The sequence below is a fragment of the Prosopis cineraria genome, unplaced genomic scaffold (genome assembly GCF_029017545.1).
Source record: "Prosopis cineraria cultivar Desert tree isolate PC_DT_omini unplaced genomic scaffold, ASM2901754v1 PC7, whole genome shotgun sequence".
Lineage (NCBI taxonomy): Eukaryota > Viridiplantae > Streptophyta > Magnoliopsida > Fabales > Fabaceae > Prosopis > Prosopis cineraria.
This window is the reverse complement of record NW_026555338.1, coordinates 35,858,839-35,879,448: the sequence shown is the minus strand read 5'-3', so window position 1 is coordinate 35,879,448 and position 20,610 is coordinate 35,858,839. Positions and strand designations below refer to the sequence as shown.

Here is a 20,610-nt window from a genome sequence, read left to right as displayed (position 1 = left end):
ATATTTTTAATAAATGATTATATGACTTTAAAATTAATTACATAATTTTTATAACTCAAAATTTATATAATTAGGTTATCTTCTAAATATATTTTTTATACATGTAGAATTTTCAAAAAAAAATTATAACAAAAATATAAACAGTGGATTAAATCATTTTTTTATTTTGGTTAAAAGTATTAAATTAAATTTTCTACAAACTTCAAGAGGTTTTTTGTTTTGTAAAATTTAATAATTTATTATTAATTTTAATCTCAAGAGATCAATATGTATAATAAATGAAACTATAAGGGTTTGATTAAAATAAGATAAACTGCATGAACCTAATTCAAAATTAAGTTAAATTATAAGGACTTGAAAGTATATTTTTCTTTCATATTATTAAATTTTAGTGTGCTAGTTATACCATTATGGATAGTTTATGGACAAAAATGTCTTAATCTTTTTTCTCTATGTGGAGTTAATCATCATTTAGCAACATTGCAATAATTTTAACACATGACGAGTAACACTATTGCAATCAATAATTGGGATAATCGATATAATGTTTCTTGCAAAATATTTTCAAGGTAAGAATGCCATTTAATTCTTTCATGTTTCATCTGCGCAGTGCATTACGAGACCAAAAGAAATTCAATGAAATTTATAATAAATTAAATTACAGTTTTAAATTATAAAAATTGCCAGTGACGTATTTTTAATAAATTCTTATCCTTGTTTTAATCATCTTTTGAGGGCCAAACCCCCCCCCCCCAAAGAATGTAGGGTGTTTATGTATTTTAAAACGAATAAGAAATTGCTTGATTCGAGTATATCGAAATAAAATCAGAATAGTTTGTCCTCTAGTTTGTTGACTGAGTCATAGAATACGACGGATATTTTTTAAGGAATACAATATTTGGATCTGAAAAGGGATTCAGGCATTGTTACCCCTCGGGCTATGAAGAAATTGAATGATGAATAATTGACATCAAGAATCTCCCTGTGTGATCTTTATTAGGCATAAGAATCACTGAATATGGACACGAATACGATTTTGTCTAGGCCAAATTAATTTCATAACTGTTAACACATTTCAAACGTTGATTAAAATAAAATAATGTTGTATTTGACAATTAGGGTAGTGTGTGTGTATATAAAATATGATGGGCATAAGCACCGCGCTAGCTGTCTGGTATTAAGCATATGGTGATTCCAATCTATTGATATTAAGGTTGTATTATTTGGGAACTAAAAATATTTAATTCCTAAAATCATCTCATATGAACACTAGAAAAATCATTAGGTAGGTGGCATATCGTGTTCTATGATCATTCTACTGCAATTGTTTTTTCTTTTTGTATATTTTTGGCCTAATGTTCAACAAAAGTTAGTCACTTATAGGCTGTGTTGGTCTGTGGTCAATATGGGCTATCTAACGACAGCCCAAAACGTGACAGCGCATGCCATTTTCATCAGGGCAGATACTAGTTATAACCCAAACTAGCAAGAATTCATATCAGAAAAAAAATATCAACTTGATTTATTCTCAAATTTGCAAAGACAAAATAATCTTTGTAACCAAAAAAAGTTAGGTCTAACAGAAAAAACTCATCTCTTATAACAAAATGGATTAAGATTTATATTTTTTATTAAAAGATGTACTTATATTTAATATCCGATAGTTTTTGGAACAGAATTAACTCCAATAAAAAAAGTTGTGGATAATCGAAAAAAATAACCCTTGCAATTGTTTTTTCCATTAATCCCTGCAGCTTGCAGGTCGAGTTCGAGGATAGAGAATTATTAACACAAGTTTCATGAAAGGGATGGAACAAATAAAATAAAACAATTAATACTATATAAACTACTACACAAAGAGACTTACATCGAGGATAAAAAATTCTTTTACCAAACCTTATATAATAAAGATAGGCGGGAATACATAAATAAGAGATGCGTGATAAAAAAGATTGTCTAATAAAATGATTGAAATCCATTTTGTCTCAACAGAGGGATAAAATATAAAAGAAATCCATCCCAACAGTTACACTAGCTTTCTCTCTTTCTCAATATCAAACAAGGTTATAGTCAAAGTTGAATCCGTTATATGATGAAATCTTCATAAATCATAATGATAGTTTCGTCCAATATGATTTTTTTTTCATGTTTCATTCTAAATACACTAAAATATTAATTCATAATATCTATACAAAACATATAAATTAAACTGATTGAGTAAGTCATACCTCATATAATTTATGCCTAAAAAAAAAATTCCCTTTTCTTTCAATTTTGATTTTTTTTAAAAAAAATGAATTAAACAGGTCAATTGCAATCCATTAGGATTAACTCATATAGTTCACATATTATATAACTTGGGCCATAAAAGCCCATTTTTATTTAGATCACTTTTTTTTTTAACTTGACCCAGATCAATTATTCAGACCAACCTATATAATCCACCTCATATTCCCAGCTCCACCTATCAACTTCTCATACACTTCTGTTTTAATAGTTGAGAAAACGCAAATGTGCCTTTTCCACTCTTATCATCTTCTCTTTGTACTTTTGTGCTAGTATGGATTAGAACGTGTGCTAGCTCAAAATCAAACATGCACTTGCCTATTCTTAATATTTGTATTTTTGCCAGATAATTGATCATTACACCCATGACAGTCGGCAGTTGAAAATTTTACGCTCATGTCGAAGCACCTACGTTAAGCAAACAAAACCAGAGACTTAATGTTCTCTGTCAAATTACTGCCACCGTTCGTCTCACACGCCAAATTTCTTCTTTAACCACATTTATCCATGTTAGTAAGGAATTTCTGCTAACTCATAATGCAAACTGAGGAAGACATGAAGGCAAATTAAAACAAGTCGTGGGGATGAACCACTAATGTTAACCAAGCAGAAAGCATCGTTTATTGAATTGATGATCAAATATAGATGAACTTGACCATTGCGGCGCGCCTATGCATCGGTCAGCACAGTCCCTTGTCTTTTAGTACGTGTTGGGTAGAAAAGGGTTTTGTGGTGACACTAAAGTACCCACGCCACTTTGATCAACGGAGCCACTTGATTGTTTCATGCTTCCATAGTGATTTATTGGGGATAAGTCATGTTTACTGGCCGATGCTTGGCCATTGGGGGATTGAGAATTTCAAAGGCCAATAGACTGACATCAGAGATGAAAAATTACCTAATTTATTCCAGGTTATTATCTTGCCAAAATACATATAACCCATACCATATACATAAATCAAAAGATTACATATAACAAAAAAGTATAATGCCGCTGGCTGCATGAGCTCAAACCGCGTAAACTACAGCAATTTAAGTGCAATCCAATGCTATATATGCAACATAAAACTGAATTATCCAACAGCTGCTTAGGCCTTAGAAACCATGAATCTTGATATGCTCCTTCTTCACAATGCCAGCCTGTTAGTGACGGCACAGAGGGACATTTGATCATAAAACTATACCCTAAAAAACGATTACATCAGAGCAGTGCAGTAAGCATATCATTTACCTGCACAAGGAAAGTGGACACATTCTTTCTTTGATCTCCCTGAAGTTGTATGACCTACATCACAAGACGACGACATTTAGAACTTCATTTATCCTAGAACCCGTAATTTAAAGATATTGGGAACGCTGCATTATTGCCTCAACGAACAAATTTTTGAAAATAAAACAAGGCTATAACAACCAGTTGTCAGGGGCACAAATTCCACATGATGATCAAATAGCCCAATCATGTCAATTCCACTAATAAGGGGTTTAAATTAGTGGAGAACAGAACAGCCACCTGTCCCAACTCAGGGTCCTGGACGACAGTACCATTACAGCAAAACTCTTTCTTAAGGTCCTTGAGTATCTTGCTATAGCTGTACTCTTTCTTCAATCCTTGAACAGTCGTTAGGCTTTTCCTTCCATTACGCTGTTGTACACGCACATGAACATACTCTTTTGCCCCAGCTCCAGAATCCTCAGCATTTGCCTCAGCAAAGGGATCTGCCCAATCATCCAACCAAGCGAGCGACTGGTAAATCAAACCCTCAAATACCATTAAACGATAAAAAACAAATCAGCCTACCATAAGCAGTTGGGATTTTTATGTCGAATTCAGACATGAAAGTTGCCCTTGGTAGGTAGTTAATTTGTAACCAACAAAGTCCTTCCAATTCAATCAACCACCGAGCACTGTCAGTCTGTCATGAATTAGGCAAAGCACAAAGAAAAACATACGAGTCAATTATAAGATACAATGGTGGACGAGTTTAAAGATTTTATGGTTATCAAGGACAAAGAAAAACTCGAGTGAGTTTCTCAAAAGTACCAAATACTATAAAGTTCATGTCATACGTAATTATATGTACAGAAATAAGTAACTGTTGGGTTCAAATTCTTTGGCAACGTATTTATATAACTCATCGACACTAGACCAATCCACGACATTTGGGATAAGCCTGCCAACCACTCCTAAATTCCCCTTCGAAGGGAAAACAGAAGGCTATAGAATAACAGTTGATTAAATAAACAATTTACACATACTGATCAGAGAGAACGCATTCGATCCCGAAGGAAGAGAAGTAGCAAAGCGACGAAAAAGGAATAAACGTATCACAAATATAACACAAGATTCTGAGTGCAAGCCACAAGGACATTAATAACCATAACACTCGAGATAAAAAGCAATACAAACTGTAAGCATCTGATGCACCATGCATTGCTAAAACATCCTCCACCCCCATGCCTCGTAATAATATATATATATATATATATATCTTGAATACTACAGGAAAACTCATCAAATCCCCCACGATCTGTTAAAATATAAACAACCAAATTACAACAATTAAATGATCGGGGAAAAGACATCCGGGAGAAAATTAACCCCGGTTGGAGTTCACAAAAGGTCAGGAAAAAGAAATGTAAATTTACTCAAGCGTAGTTATACTAAAAACATTTTAACGGGTATTGGAGGGAAAGTGATTTAACAATCCTGATAAGAAAATTATAGACTAATGACAAAAACGCAAGGGAAATTACCTCTAATCAAGCACGATATGGATTGAGAACAAGAACAACAACGTCGAGGGCTATGAATCGGTGATCCAATTCGGTGCCGAATGATACTTCAGGAGAGCGGGTCTTGGCATTTTATATTTGGCGGTGGAGACAACAACTCTCATCCACGCAAACAAGTCGGTTACCGTATATTTTCTTTTTACTATTAATTAATTTAGCGTCTTATTTCTTGAATAACATACTAATTATTTATATTCAACAGATTCTATACTACTTAACAATAATTTCGTGAAGAAAAAAAAAAGAAAATAATACTTAACAATAAATGGTTTTTTTATGAAAAGTTTTCTATTTTTACCACACTCATATGATTTTTTATTTTTATTTTAAAATATACGATGTATAAAAATATAAGTCTTCATTGGCAAAAAAAAATATATATATATATATATATATATAAGTTCCTTCTTTTACCAGTTATCGGGTCTCTTTTTTTTTAAAATAAATAAAATTTCAGGTAAGTTAGATTTTAAAGACTTATCAAAGTGAAAATATGCCTCCAAACTCAAAAAATATTTATAGAGATATTTGCAAATTATCCATTAATAAGGTCTTTACATTAGTAATAAGATTTGAACCCATCCCCTTATAGGTTATGAGTTAAATTTTTATTAACTAGATCAATCTTTATTGATTATAAGCTAAAAGTTTTTCCTTTTAATGTTAACTAGATCGCACAGGAACATTATAATTAACAGCTTACTAATTGATAAAAAAAATCTATTTTTAATAATAGTTATATAAAAGAAAGATTTAAAAGACAATGAAATTAAAATTGTTTACGTAAAACAATAAAAAACTTGTAGGAGGTGTGAGCATAGCAACGGCCATGTACACACTAACCTATAATATTAGGGAGAATATTAGAGAGATTTTAAGATGGTTGATTAATTTAAATTAGGTTTTAAATGTTAAATTTTAAAAATTTGTAATTCAATCTTTTAATTTTACAATTTCGTTATGATGAATTTATAACTTATATTTTAAATTTTAATAAAAAATAATTTTATTATTCAACCATGTTAAAATTTAAAAAATACGTTGCAAATTCACCATAAGGTAATTGTAAAATTGAGAGATTGAATTGTAAATTTTTAGAGTTTGAAACTTAAAATCTAACTTAAATTAATTGATCCTTTTAAAATTTTTTTATCATTCTCCCATAATATTATTGTTGAATGCAATTGAAATTTGTGAAGTAAATATGTTTAAGCTACTCAAGGGTAAGCCTTTCGACTCCCAAGAAAAAACTTGGCTCAATTAAATGATATATATTTAATTAGAGCTTTAGTTTGTCTTGACTATTAAGTCATGATATACTTGGCTATTACTTTATTGTGTGGAAACAATCAAAGTGTTATGTGTATATTCTTTTTGTTTAAAAATATAAGGTATTTTTTAAAAAGTTAAATATTAAAAAATATAAGTATTTTAGTCTTTCGAGGTGTAATTATTATCTTTTTTTTAAAAGTTCCCCTATTAATAACTTCTTTATATATATTATAGGGTGTTTAATAGGGATAAATGTGAAAAGATAGGGTTAGTTGAAAAGTAGGTAACTAGTTTATTAAGGGTGAGATTTGATTAAAAATGCCTTACATTTTTAAATAAAAAGAAACATATATATATATATATATATATATTGGCCCTTAAGAGTTATAGATAGAAGCATGAATAGTAGTATGTATCTATGAGAAGAACTGATAACTCAGGTCAAGTTTGATGGGGTAACCTGAATAAGTCAGAAAAATTTTATCACTTGACTTGAGAGTTTATTTTTTTTATTTTAGACACTTCAAATAAACTCAAAAAAAATATGGGTAAGGTCCAAATCTGAATGGACGTAGTCGAGAATACCCAAACTATTTTTTATTACTAATAAAACAAAATTAATTTTCATTTCAATTTTCACTTAGCACTCATAAATTCTCTTCTAGATTTCTAGTTCACACATTTCGCACTCCTAATTGAAATTTTAGTGTTTTAGTAAAAATTTGTTTTGAATATTTTTAAAAATATTGAGAAAAAAATAAATACAAGAGGTTACTTCATAAGTTTTCATTTTTATTCTTTTAATGCTTGGTCTCTGCCTTATAGTGATATATTGCTTGAAAAATCTTAATTTTTTTAAGATGAAATTGAAATTAGCTAAAAAAAGTAAAATAAAATTTAACAATTTGAGTATTCGAATCAGCTCCAAAGAAGCCTAAAAGTATGAGGTATTTATGATCGGCCTTTGGTACATACACATTTTTTATATATTCAAGTATTTTAAACTTGATTTAAATTAAACCCAGCTTACATGAAATAATTGTTAAAAAGTGTGTTGTATTTGAATTAGTGTATTATCATTGTTGAAATGAATAATTTATTAGAAAAAAAGAAGTGGAGGAAAGTAGGGTAGCCTTTTGGCCTGTTCTTGCAGGGTTTGGTTGAAAAAATATCATTCAAGAATCAATAGAGTACTTAATATCAATAAAAAATTAATAAAATTATGAAATATCACTGTAAACTTAGGAAAATGATTTAAAAATAATTTTAAACAGAAAATACTATAATATCTTTACTTGTCTTTTTTAATTGACAAGTAATAATTAATTAATTAACAAGTACCTATTAACATTTGATAAGTAACCATTCACTAATTGATAAGTTTAATAATTTAGAAGAGCTTGGTTATAGGAAGGGACATGTGTAATTTATATTTCAACAAGTAACTATTTATTAATTAACAAATATCTATTTGCATTTAATAAGAAGTTATTTGATAACCGACAAGTTCAAGAATCTAAAAGAACTTGGTTTTGGAAAAGGATAAGTGTAGATCATGTATCAACAAGTAGCCATTCGTTAATTAATGAGTATCCATTTACATTTAATAATAAGTTATTTGTAACAGCATGGCCCTGAGCCCCTTATGCTTTTGGAGTAGTACATGGGTTATTCCTCAACCACTAAAGAAGTCTTTTGGAGCTTTTCAGAGATCGAGCCCCCAACCTCTCCTACCGTAATGAAGTTGTAGCCAACCTTGGTACCATTGGGTCACTTGACCCAATGGTACCAAGGTTGGTTAGAATTTCACTAAGGTAGGAGAGGCTGAGAGCTCTATTTTTGAGAAGGCTCTAAAAGACCTCTTTACTAGGTGAGAAATAACCTGTGTAGTACTATAGGGAAAGTCGCACGTGAGCCCGTGAGGGAACACGTACCAGCTTGTATGTAACAGTCCACACCCCACCCCACCGAGGGTCTTTTGGATTGGGCTCCAACACTCCTCAAGAGCCTAAGCTGGCTTTCCCACTGGTGGTGCAGTGGTTATTCTTCACCTCATTCTCAGGGGAGTCTTTTGAAACCTCCCCAAACTCAAACCTCCAACCTCTACCACCTTAAAGAAGTTGAGGTTAAGTCTGGTACCATTGGGTCAAGTTGACTAAATGATACCAGGGTTAGCTATAACTTTACTTAAGATAGGAGAGGTTGGGGGCTCGATTCTTGAGAAGGTTCCAAAAGACCTCTTTAGTGGGGTGAGAAATAAGCTATGTACTACTATGAGAAAAGTCACACGTGGGCCCGTAAGGGAACATGTGTTAGCACCACATTTACTAACGTAAGGGGTTAGTGGCCATGCTGTTACATAAAAGGTGCCTTTTATATAATAGTCCTCACCCTACCCCACCGGGAGTCTTTTTGACTGGAGTCTTAACTATTCACACAACGGGCCCAACTTTTTCCAAGGTAATACTTGGGTTATTTCTCACCCCACCAAAAAATTTTTTTAAAACCTTTTTAAACTCGAACGTTCAACCTCTACCACCTTAAGAAACTTAGGCTAAGTCTAATACCATTGGGTCTGCTGTGTGAGTAGTTAAGGCTCCAGCCCAAAAGACCCCCGGTGAGATAGGGTGAGGACTGTTACATTATTCGCTAATTAATAAGTTCAAGGATGTAAAAAAACTTGGCTGTGGAAAGGGATAAATATATATCATATTTTAACAAGTAGTCATTCATTAATTAACAAATACCAATTCATATTTAAAAAGAAATCATTTGCTAATTGATAAATTTTAAAAAAAGTAGGTTTATTATAGTCTTTTTTCCATCTTTTTTTTTCAAATCATCCCCTAATCCTGTAATAATATTTCAAAATCTTTTTGTTCCTATTTGATATTAAATTACCTTAGCGGTCCTTGAAAAATATTTTTCCAATATCAATCCACTAAAAAATGGGTCAAACAGAGCAATCTCTATTCATAGTTCTACACCATGTCACCCATATTACATGTTATTCTAGTAATTTCCATTTAATCAACAAATTGCCCTAGTTAACATGTCCGTCATTAAAATTAGAAACTATTTCATCATTGAAGTAATTTTCTTAACAAAATTACCTGTAACCCAACCTTTCTCCACATGAAAGGGAGACACACGCACACAAGCACGTCAAACATTGGGTTCAAATTCACGACCTCTTCTAAGAGAGGGAAGTGATGTTGTCACTAGGACAACCAACCATTAACCATCATTGAACTAATTTTACTTTTCTTACATAATAATCAAAATCAAATTTAAGTTTTCTTTATTTAATGGGTAACATTTTTCTTACATAATAATCAAAATCAAATTTAAGTTTTCTTTATTTAATGAGTAACTAAGCAAGTTATTATAGTATTTTTTTATTTAAAATTATTTTCAAATCAATCTCTTAATCCTGTAATAATATTTTAGAATCTCTTAGCTCTTATTTAATATTAAATTGCCTCAATGGTCCTTGAAAAATATTTTTCCAATATTGATCCACTAAAAAAATGGGCCAAACAGAGTAACCTCTGTTCATAATTCTGCACTAAGTCACCCATATTATATGTTATTCTAGTAATTTCCATTTAATCAAAAAAATTTCCCTTGTTAACATGCCCATTGTTAAAATTAGAAAGTACCTCATCAGTCGTCATTGAAATAATTTAACTTTTCTTACGTAATAATCAAAATCAAGTTTAAGTTTTCTTTATTTAATGGGTAACTAAACAAATTATCTCATAAACTTTAAATCTAGTAATATCATAGATCATGAACTTATTTATTATGCAAGTTATTCTCTCAACTTTTCAAAACTATGCAATCTAATCCATGCTGCTAAAAAAAGTTAAGTTTGACAGTTAGTTGAATATAAAATGATAGAAAAGAACATAAAAATTATAGAAAATAACCAAAACTTACAATAAAAGATCCAAAACTTAAAGACAATGACAACAAAATTTGGTCTTTTTTTGTAATTATTATGGTCACTTTTGGTCATTTTTTAGTTAATTAATGATCAAAATTAACTTTTGTTAACAGTAGGGGCTAGACTGCACCATTTTCAAAAGTTGAGAGAGCAATTTGCACAATAAACGAATTGAGAATATATGGTGCTATTAAAACAAAAATTTAAAGGATAAGCTCACTTACACTTATTTAATCCCATTTCATTTAGTTATAAAAAGTTAAAAACAAAGCTATAAGGTGTTACCTTCTCATCTATACAGAGCCAAATAAATCAATTGAGATTATCATTTATAATATTTGACGGGGAAGAGAAAGGGATAATTTTCCCCCTTCAATTACCGTTTTAATGACAAAAACAAATGGACTATTTATTAAGTGTAAGCAGAGCTGGGAATAAGGGTTAAACCTAGAGGTTTTATTTAAATAAAGATTTGAGTTTGAAAAATGGGATGTTTTTAAGGTAACTAAGCTTTTGAGCCTAGCCTTAATAAGCCTTGGAAAAGGTGCTTGAGCCTGAATAGCCCTCCAAGCTCGATTGTCTTTTTTTCTCGATCTATGTAAAAATTAGTGTGCAGAGAAAAAACCTAAAACTTAAGCTTCTCTAATTTTTGATCTCTTGACTCTCACTCTCTCAACCTTCTTCGTTTTATCACAACTCTCACTCTCTCAACCTGAATATTGAAGATTTCATAGTCACTTATTTACTCTCCCATTGGCTAACGCTCGTCTCTACCTCACTCGACATCGCTGTCCCTTATAACTCATGTTTGCCTCATTAAGCATCCCTACCTCTCACTCTCTCATATGTCGATCCCTCATCACTGATCTATGCCTTACTTAGAGTCACTTAGCTCTCCCCCTTAAATCTGCTAGCCTTGTCACCCCTCACATCTGTCGCATCTACTCTCCTTCTTTCCCATTGCACCCCTCACGATATACTTTTCACTTATAGCTACTGTTTTACCGTGGGTGCTAGGTGGTCGATACTTTGATATTTGATTGTCTTAGAAGGGTACTCTAATTCTTACCAAGTTTAACCAAAATAATTATTGTTGTTGCCTAATCAGAGTAATTACCTTGATTTATTTTATGTTTGAATTTAAAATATTCTAATTAAATTATAATATTAATTTTTTTATTTTTTTGTAACTAGGCTTACGAGCTTAGCCTTGAACCCTTTACATAAAGGTCGGGCCTTAGGATTTGAAGGAATTTTGAAAAATTGGGTTTCAAGGCTTGAGCCCTAAGTCTAACCCGCCCATTTACCAAATCTAGTTGTAAGGTACTTATTATCTTATAATATACATCTTATATAATTAGAGTTGGGAATAAGGGTCAGGCTTGCAGGCCCTATTTAAATAAGGATTTAGGATCAAAACTCTTACTCTCTCAACTTGAAGATTGAAGATTTCATAGTCACGTGTCTGCTCTCTTGTCGGCCGTCGCTTATCTTTGCCTTAATCAATATCGCTGCTCTCCTGTTAGCTGTCGGTCATCCCTGCCTTGTCTTTGATCTCTGCCTTGCCTCACTCAGAGTCACCCGGCTCTCCCTCTCACATATGCTTGCCCTATCGCCCCTCATGTCTATCGCATTTGCTCTCCCTCACGCCTCTCATGATATGCTTTCCACTTGCAACTATTATCTTGCCATGGGTGCTAGGGGGCTAATACTTTGATCTTTAATTGTTTAAATGGGTGCTCTTATTCTTACCAAATTTAATCAAAGTAATTATTATTTTTGGCCAACTAGAGTAATTACCTTGCTTTATTTTATGTTTAATTTTAAAATATTCTAATTAAATTATAATATTAATTTTTTTTATAATCGGGTTTACAAGCTTGACCCTAAGCCCTTTACATAATAATCGGGCCTCAGAATTTAGAGGAATTTTGGAAAATTAGGCTTCAGGGCCTGAGCTCTTAAGAGCTGAGCCCATAAAGGTCAGGCCTGCTTGTTTTCCAACTCTATGTACAATCTACTTGAATCTCAATAACATACATTGTAATTATTGCATTGCGTGTTCCTTAGCTTGATTTGGATGGCCAAGTTGAAGGCCAAAAATTTCCCAATAGGCCCACAAATAATGTCTGGATTGCAAAAGATAGTGTTATATATCAATGATGTAATTGGTTCCCCTTGTTCAATGACTAAGAGTACATGTTGTTTTGGAGCCTATATTGTTTATTGCACATAAACAATATCATTGTACTTCTCACCAATTTAAATGTCCCAAGTCATTCACTAACTAGTACCCGTTTAATTTTGACAACAACCTATTTATGATTGACAACAATATATTAGGACGTTTAACAAGTAAAATGAGTAAAGTTTTGAAGTCCCTAATTTGTAACTGTCCATGTTTGATTAACAAGTAATATTTATAAAGTAACAACAATTCATTTAAAATTAACAAGAATCTATTATGAGTTTAACAAGTTAGAAAAATTGATATGAAGGGTTTAGTAGTATGTGTTAGTCATTCACTAACAAGTATTTGTTTTGTTTTGACAATAACCTATTTGTGATTGATAACAATACATTAAGACATTTAACAAGTAAAATGAGTGAAGTTAAGAAGCCCCTAATTTGTAACTGTCCATGTTAGATTAATAAGTAACATTTGTAAAATAAAAATAATTTATTTGAAATTAACAAGAATCTATTATGGTTTTAATAAATTAGGAAAATTGATAGAAAGGATTTAGTTGTATGTGTTAGTAATTCACTAATAAGTATCTGTTTTGTTTTAACAACAACATATTTGTGATTGACAATAATATATTGGGACATTTAATAAGTGAAATGAGTGAAGTTTTGAAGTCCCCAATTTATAATTGTCTATGTCATATTAACAAGTAATATTTGTAAAATAGCAAGTTTCATTCAGAAATTAATAATACACCATTATGTTATTACATGAAAGTGGCTTTGTACTTAGTTTATTACTTATTTTTATTTTTTTACTATATGTTATTAAAGGGCTTGGTGGTCTAGTGGTCACTAAATTTTTTATGTAATCAAGGGTTATGGGATTAAACTTTCCCTTAGCCACCTAAAATGTTTATTTCTCAAATAAAACCCTGTCAAAGCTTTGGCGACTAGCCCCCAGCAACCTCGCTGATAGCAGGGGCTTCGACGAACTTGCCGTAGGCGGTGGTCCGTCGGCCGGCAACGGCGACAATGGGGGTTTCTTTTGTTTTTTAACTACTTGAGGGACATTTTAGTCTTTTTGCTTATAGAATTAGTATGTCAAAAGGACCAAATAACTGCAAAGCTATTTTGAAATCATTTAGTCCTTATGTAATATAAATTTTATACACTAGTTGTTGGATGCTATTTTTTCTAAATTTTATTATATATGTATATATAAACACGCTGCTCCTTATAATTATTTATAGGCTAATAATTCAATACTTTTCACAGTGTAAAATATCCTTTAGAAGTCTCGTCCAAGTAATTTTTATAATTAATTTTTTTATTTATATCCTTATTTTATTTATTATTTTTTTAAAAAAAGATGCATTTAAAATTTAATTACCACTATCAAGACACGTATATAAAATATTTAATGAAAATATAATTAAAAGGATGTAATTTTTTTTAAAAAAATAGATTTTAATTAATGCTTTTTAAAAAACATAAATTAGTTATCAATATAGTATATTATGGTCCATTATCGTTTGGAGAGAGTAATGCATAAAAAGATGTATTGATAAATGTGTCTGAATTCAATATATAAATACACAACTAATTGTTTCAAACAAGCACTTAAAAAATGTGAGGCAAACATCACAGACAGCTGTCCTTTGATAATTAAGTTACAAAGTAAGTTATTTTATTTAAAATATAGACCATTTTCTAGTTCAAAATCAGAGCAGGTTGTCCACTAGAGAAATGTATCAGAAAGTGTCACTGCGACTAACAGTCCCTTTAAAGACATAGAGGAAATCCCCATTCTCAACCCCATGCCACCTAAGGCTACGGCTATCACGCATTATCCTTTGCCTGTGTATGAACAAATAATCATCAGGTGGCAGAATTTTTCTGCTCAATAAAATTATCTTCAACTCGTTCACAGTACTTGAATCAGTCATTTCTAGTGGAATTGTGGCTGCATTAAGTAAACTAGAGGAAGTTTGCACCACCAAACTTAACCTCCTCGAGGGAGGATCATCTCCTGAGCGATTCATGGTCTTGAGGAAGACAACAATCTCAGAAAATTCATCTATGCCGTACTCACTCAGGTTCCGAAAATCTTCATCCAATTCCACACCTGAAAAGAAAAGTGACATTTTTCTTATCGGCGTGTTATCCAGGATGTGAATCTTTTCCTTCAAACTGTGAACCGTGTCTGTCTTGTCCACATCTATGATGATCTGTCGTGCTGAAAATTTCACTATGATCTGGATTTTATTAAAGTGGGAAGGATGTGGAGACACTGGTTTGATTGTGAGGTCAACTTCTGTACCGTCTGTGATGATGGGGTAATCTTCCATGTCTAACCCATCCACTAGCTCCCAGCCAGATACAGTAAGTATTTGTGAAGCCACTGGGACGTCGAGGATTTGTTCTATTTTCCTTTTGATTTCAACAACTTTTTCTTGGCTATCTACTTCAATGGAAAACTGGTTCGTTGTTCTCGTGACGATAACAACCCTCATAATGAAATTAAATTTGAAATCCTCCTTCAACACTTGGATCTTAGAACTGCTGGATAGAAACAAAGGAAAGAGGAAGAGATGCTATGCTGAAAGAAATGACAAGGGCTGAAGGGCATTACTTTACTTTATATTTAACATCACAACGAGGTTATGAATGCAAGAGATATAAGTTGTTAGAATCATGTTCATGCTATGAGTGTATGATTGAATGTATTGCAAAAGCATTTTACATGCTTGTGGGCCTAAGCATATCACGCAGAACATCTCGCTCGCTCTCGTTCTGTCAGTTTTTGTGTGTGTGATCATACAAAAGTACAAATATTCCTAAACTGAATACTTTTGATTTAAAGGAGCAACTTCAGAGGAAGTTCAAATACAACTCGGACTTTCCTTATCCCATAGTTTCAATATCATAATTTTTTCTTCAACATTTTGAGATAAATGTGTTTTTTTGGGTACATTTGATTATGCTATTCTTGCTCTGCTATAATTTAGAACATCTCAAGCAAGCAACACTTCATGGCCACCAAAACCCAAAATAATAATAGCAGCAGCAGCAGACTAGCAGTAGTATTGAAAGAGGAGGGTGGATATGAAAAAAGGCAAAACTGACGCCCCGGTATTTGAAATCACAATGTCATATAGCAAATGTGAGTTGGATGCTTTAGGTCAGCTTGGGTGGTTTCAGAATGCAGCATAACAAGTGGTACTGAGACATTGCACATGAGACTGGAGCCATTCTGAAGCTTATTCTTCAGATAGCTGAACATGAATGGAACAGATTTTGGCTCTCAATTCCCAGTGTAGGGCGCCAATGCCTCTCTCTCTCGAATTGTTTGATATCCATGGACTACTTGCAATTGTGATGTGACAATTCATAAGGACATACTTGGGGCCAAGATGCGCTTTACACTGTTAGGAAGTTTCTCCAATGCGTGAAGAAATCCAAAAGCCCTACCTTTTATCTTCGCCAAAAGCAGGTGAATAACAGCTGCCATTCAACACCAGCTGCATTATTTAATTGGAGGCATATAGACTCCATCCAATACTATTTGTAAAATAAAAAGAAAATAATTTTAGCGAAAGAAAGCATATTATTAATTTTTTAATAATAATTTTTTTCTTTTACTTTTCATTAAAAATTAGCAAGAGAAAGTATATTATTTAAATATCAGTGAGAAAAAATATATTATTAAAATATGTATATTTAATAAGATAAAAATTAGGAATTTATTAAGTTTTCATACAAGATTAATAAATTTAGAGATTTTTAACAATATAATATGCGATGACTTGGTCAATCATGCACGCATGCTGGTCTTGATGTTAAAATAACATACTCATGAAAGAAGTAAATAGATGCATCCATCTTTTCATTCATAGAGTTCTTAAAAATATTTTAATATTATGTTATTTGATAGACCATCTATTAATTGTAAGAACTTTATAATTTCTAACTTGACCTGATCTTAGTTTTATTGCCTGATTTTTACTGTGACTTTATATTTAAAAAAAAATCCTTGCATTTAGGGCTGTGTAAAAAAACCTCAGACTCGATCTGTTTGATTCAACCCCGTGTGACCTGGTCTGACCCGATCTTAAAAAATTCAACTCGAACAAAAGACTAGACTAAACAGGTCAGACCACACATATAGGTCAAACCAGATTAGAGACTAATCTTTTGGACCAATTAGTTTGGCCCGGTCCAGGTTATTTTTTTAATGTTAAATATTAATTAATTATATTATTTACAAAAAAAAATTTACTTAGCTGAGCTCAATAATAGTATCCTCACGCCTCACGCACATGCCTCAGACTCGATCTCTGAACTTTGAAGTTTGATAGCCTCATTTGTCATTTCTCCATATCGCATGAAAATAGGATTATAGAATAATTTGAACAAAAATAAAATACAGGAAATAAAAAAAATAAGAATCTTACATTTATAATTAAAACAAATCTCTAACTAGCTCTTCAACACTTGCAAGAATTTAAAAAAAAAAAGCAATAGTAATATTTTCAGGTATTGAATAGTGTGACAACTTTTTTGGACTTTATATAATACGCGAGAAAGATGATTATTTATACTCTAAAAACTGAAAGAAACATAATTAATCTCATAACAAGGACTGCGTGCAATTAAATAGTGCTCACTTTAAAACTCAATGGATAATAAGCCTATGATATTTATGTAAGTAAATAAGAAAGGGAATATAAGGATCTTTTTTTGAGAGAGTTGGATTCAAGAAATTGGACTGGTCCAATAACTCAGTGGATCAAGTCCAATTAGGTCTAGGTCTCTAATCTAACAAGATTGAACTAGTTCTTAGTTTGAAAATTTTAATCCAATTTTCATTTAAACTAAATTTCAGGTTGACATCCAACCCGATTTAGCTCAGTGTTTGGACAGCCCTACTTGCATTAATAAAATGACAGGCACATGGATACTCCGTTGCCGCGATTTGGGAGTTAACAGTACCAATGTCGGAATAGGCATTTGTGCGCGTTTGGAGCTTTATGCGGCCATCAGGACAAATATATACCAGGCTGGAATTTGTCACTTTCCACACGCCATCACAGGCCATCGGCATTCACATTTCAACTTCCCTTCCATGTGCTTCGTTCTTCTGAAAAAATTCAACAAAATTTTAAGAAAATAAAAATTTTTCTTAACGACCATAAAAATATATATTATATATGTGTGTCTGTAATATTTCATCCTTGAATGTTATTGCCCTGCTTCAATTTCCTTCAATGTTATGTCTTGGGGTACGTAGCAGAACAACAAGAAAAGCAATGCCTTGCTGATTCATCTATCCATCTGCCTTGAGCCCTTGATTTTGACATTTATTTTGGCTGCATCTTGCATGGCTTCCACATTGGTAGATCTGTTTTATGGTTATGGAAGAGATGGGCGATTGCTTTTATGTCCAGGAATGATTTTAAAAGTGACGATTGTAGCTGTGCTAATACCTGTTTTGCATATTTCAAGACGCATGTTTTATGCATGCACTGTAGCAGTATGATTAATTAATAATATATCTCCAGTACCTTGCTATCATATATTAAAAATATTGTTAAATACCATCTTCGGATCGGTCTCGGCATAAAACAGTGTAGCAGTATGATTAATTAATAATATATCTCCAGTACCTTGCTATCATATATTAAAAATATTGTTAAATACCTTCTTCGGACCGGTCTCGGCGAGGCCTCCTCTACCTCTCTTTTGAGACTGAAAAAAATCTGAACGATCCACACTTAATAATTTTATTTTTATTTTTTATTTATATTTTTAAATTTAAAAACATATAAAATTGTAAATTTGTTAATAAATATATTTATCAATCTGACAGTTCAGATTTAATATAAAAGGTCTAAAATTAATATTAAATTTATTTAATAAATTTACTATTCTGTTCAGAATATATTTACACTATTTATAATATATCTAAAAAAATTAATTTAAATTTTTTATATTAAATTTGGAGCATCTATATTAAATATGGACTGTCAGATTGATTAGTATATTTATTAAAAAAATTTTATAATTTTTGTATATTTTTTAATTTAAAAAAATAAAAAAATATATTAAATTTAGATAGTCTAAATTTTCTTTTGTCTCAAAGGAGAGAGGAGGCTTTTTTCAAAGGAGAGAAGCCGACTCCCTTCGTATCATAATGCATGACATTTTTTACATGTTATTCTTAGTACAAGATATAGAAAATTTTGCAGCTGCAAGCAATATTATTGGCATTTTTATCCTTGTGTTGGTCAATGTCTGCTGAGTAATTATGCATGAGAAATTGTAGGTTTTAGTTATGAATAATAGCAAAATTAGATCAATTTGTCATAATATTTTAAAAATAATTTTTTAATATGTACGATACGTTGTTGAAAGTTTCTTAGTATTATGGGCTCGAAGAAGTGCTTATAACGCCGACAAGCGCAAATGCTAGAGAATCATGGGGAAACAGATACGAGAAGAAGAAGTTCATTAACGGGTGGGTTCCAATGTCTTTGAAAGTAAATAACCATCCATGACCAAAAACCAAAAAAAAAAAAAACAAAAAGTAATTAACCATCCAAAATCTGGCCGACGTTGCATGCCTTTGCAAAGAGATTTTTGTGGTCCTAACTCCTAATACATAGAAGTATTTCTGAGAATAACTAATTAATATTTGTTTTCAAAAAATACCCTAATAAAAATCTAAATTATCCATCCCTTCCTTGGACATTTAAAGATGCACTCTTCCCCGTAGCATTGAATTGAGACTGAAAAAAAAAAAACTAATTTTTATGTTTACATTGACTAGCATGAATGAGAGGTGATAATGTCCCAAATTTACGGAAACAGCAGGCGAAGAATTTACAAAGAAGAAGGAACTTCCCATCTTTGAAACAAGTATTTCTTTTTTTTTTTTTGCCAACTAAATACGGACGTGGCTTCTTTCCACTCATCATCTCAACTCTTATATTAAATTTTGAACGGTTAGGATTTAATAAAATAAAAAATAAAAAAATTATAAATTGTTAAATTATAACCATTCAAATGTGGATCCGAAGATTGAGAAAGTAAATAGAAAGAAAGTGGGAAAAAAAATAATTGGAGAGAAATCAAGTTTGATAAATACATGGAATGATGCTGCTTTTGGTTGAATTTAAAAGATGTGGGACTTATTATAGATTTGCGTGCACCAATCAACTATTGCCAGGGTCTTCTTAGAAAAAACGGAAATATTGTTTTTAAAGGACCTCGTGATGCACGACAAAATTGTCCTCACGTACACCCGCAATTAACGGGGGTGGTATTTGAAGGTTGGGTTGGAGCACACCGTAAGTTCCTGTAAATGTCGCCGACACTATTGCCTGCTTCCCTTGATCAGGTTTTTTTTTTTTGATAAACTTCTCTTGATCAGTTATCAAAAAAGACGATTAAAGGCACGAGGCGCAAGCTTTTCTGCCTTCCAGAGACAACAAAGAACAAAGCAGAAAAAGCAATTATTCCCTTGTTAAAATTAAAATACTAATATGACTTGTAACCCCATCAAGGCATCAACAGGGCTGACCAATCATTGGTGAATATGGAATACCTGCCGTTAGGGGAAACCAAAAGCTTCCACATTCTAAGGGTTTTCTCAACCTTTTCCTTTTACTTTTCCAAGTGGCGCCACCCTGCTCCTCAGCGCTGGAAAGCAATTTGCTCTCCCTGTTCTTCGTTAACGCAGCAATGACATACATGGGACGTGAATTACTTAAAAGCCATCAAAATCACACTTTAGCTGCGTCAATTATCCTTGTTTATTCGCTCTAGGCTTTGAATTTTATTCTGCATCGAATGCTGGGAAGTAAAAGCTCGTCATGAGATGCTCATCCCATAATGAGCTTTTCATAATCATGTGGGGAGCTGATTGCTCTCTGGTTAAGTGATTATTCGAAAGCTGGACCAGGTCACCGATCAAAGAAGAAAAATAATCCGGTTAAGTAAATACCAGAGAGCAATCAGCTCCCTGCATGATTCTTTCCATAACACAAGCCATAATTATCGCCCAGTATCATCTACTCCTTTTAGATTAAAATATAAAACATTAATAATTAATTTATGAT

At 32.0% G+C, this 20,610-nt stretch overlaps 2 protein-coding genes across 2 annotated transcripts; both read right to left on the bottom strand.

Moving 5' to 3' along the window:
* Nucleotides 1–3,173: 3,173 nt before the first annotated feature.
* On the bottom strand, nucleotides 3,174–5,177 carry LOC129316171 (protein translation factor SUI1 homolog). The gene is made up of 5 exons (XM_054960476.1): nucleotides 5,041–5,177; nucleotides 4,085–4,199; nucleotides 3,797–4,002; nucleotides 3,518–3,571; nucleotides 3,174–3,426 (listed from the first exon to the last, which is right to left on the bottom strand). The coding sequence occupies exons 2-5, from the start codon at nucleotides 4,119–4,121 to the stop codon at nucleotides 3,382–3,384; spliced, it is 342 nt and encodes a 113-aa protein (XP_054816451.1). The 5' UTR covers nucleotides 4,122–4,199; nucleotides 5,041–5,177; the 3' UTR covers nucleotides 3,174–3,381.
* Nucleotides 5,178–14,241: 9,064 nt separating this feature from the next.
* Nucleotides 14,242–15,003, bottom strand: LOC129316800 (uncharacterized). The gene has a single exon (XM_054961172.1). The coding sequence runs from the start codon at nucleotides 15,001–15,003 to the stop codon at nucleotides 14,242–14,244; it is 762 nt and encodes a 253-aa protein (XP_054817147.1).
* Between the last annotated feature and the right edge of the window lie 5,607 nt (nucleotides 15,004–20,610).

Coding starts and splice junctions, on each gene's coding strand:
- LOC129316171 (XM_054960476.1), bottom strand. CDS start 4,121: ATGTCTGAATTCGACATAAAAATCCCAACTGCTTATG. Junction 3,572..3,796: donor AGGACCCTGAGTTGGGACAG/GTGGCTGTTCTG, acceptor CTTGTGATGTAG/GTCATACAACTTCAGGGAGA. Junction 3,427..3,517: donor TGTCCACTTTCCTTGTGCAG/GTAAATGATATG, acceptor CGTCACTAACAG/GCTGGCATTGTGAAGAAGGA.
- LOC129316800 (XM_054961172.1), bottom strand. CDS start 15,003: ATGAGGGTTGTTATCGTCACGAGAACAACGAACCAGTTTTCCATTGAA.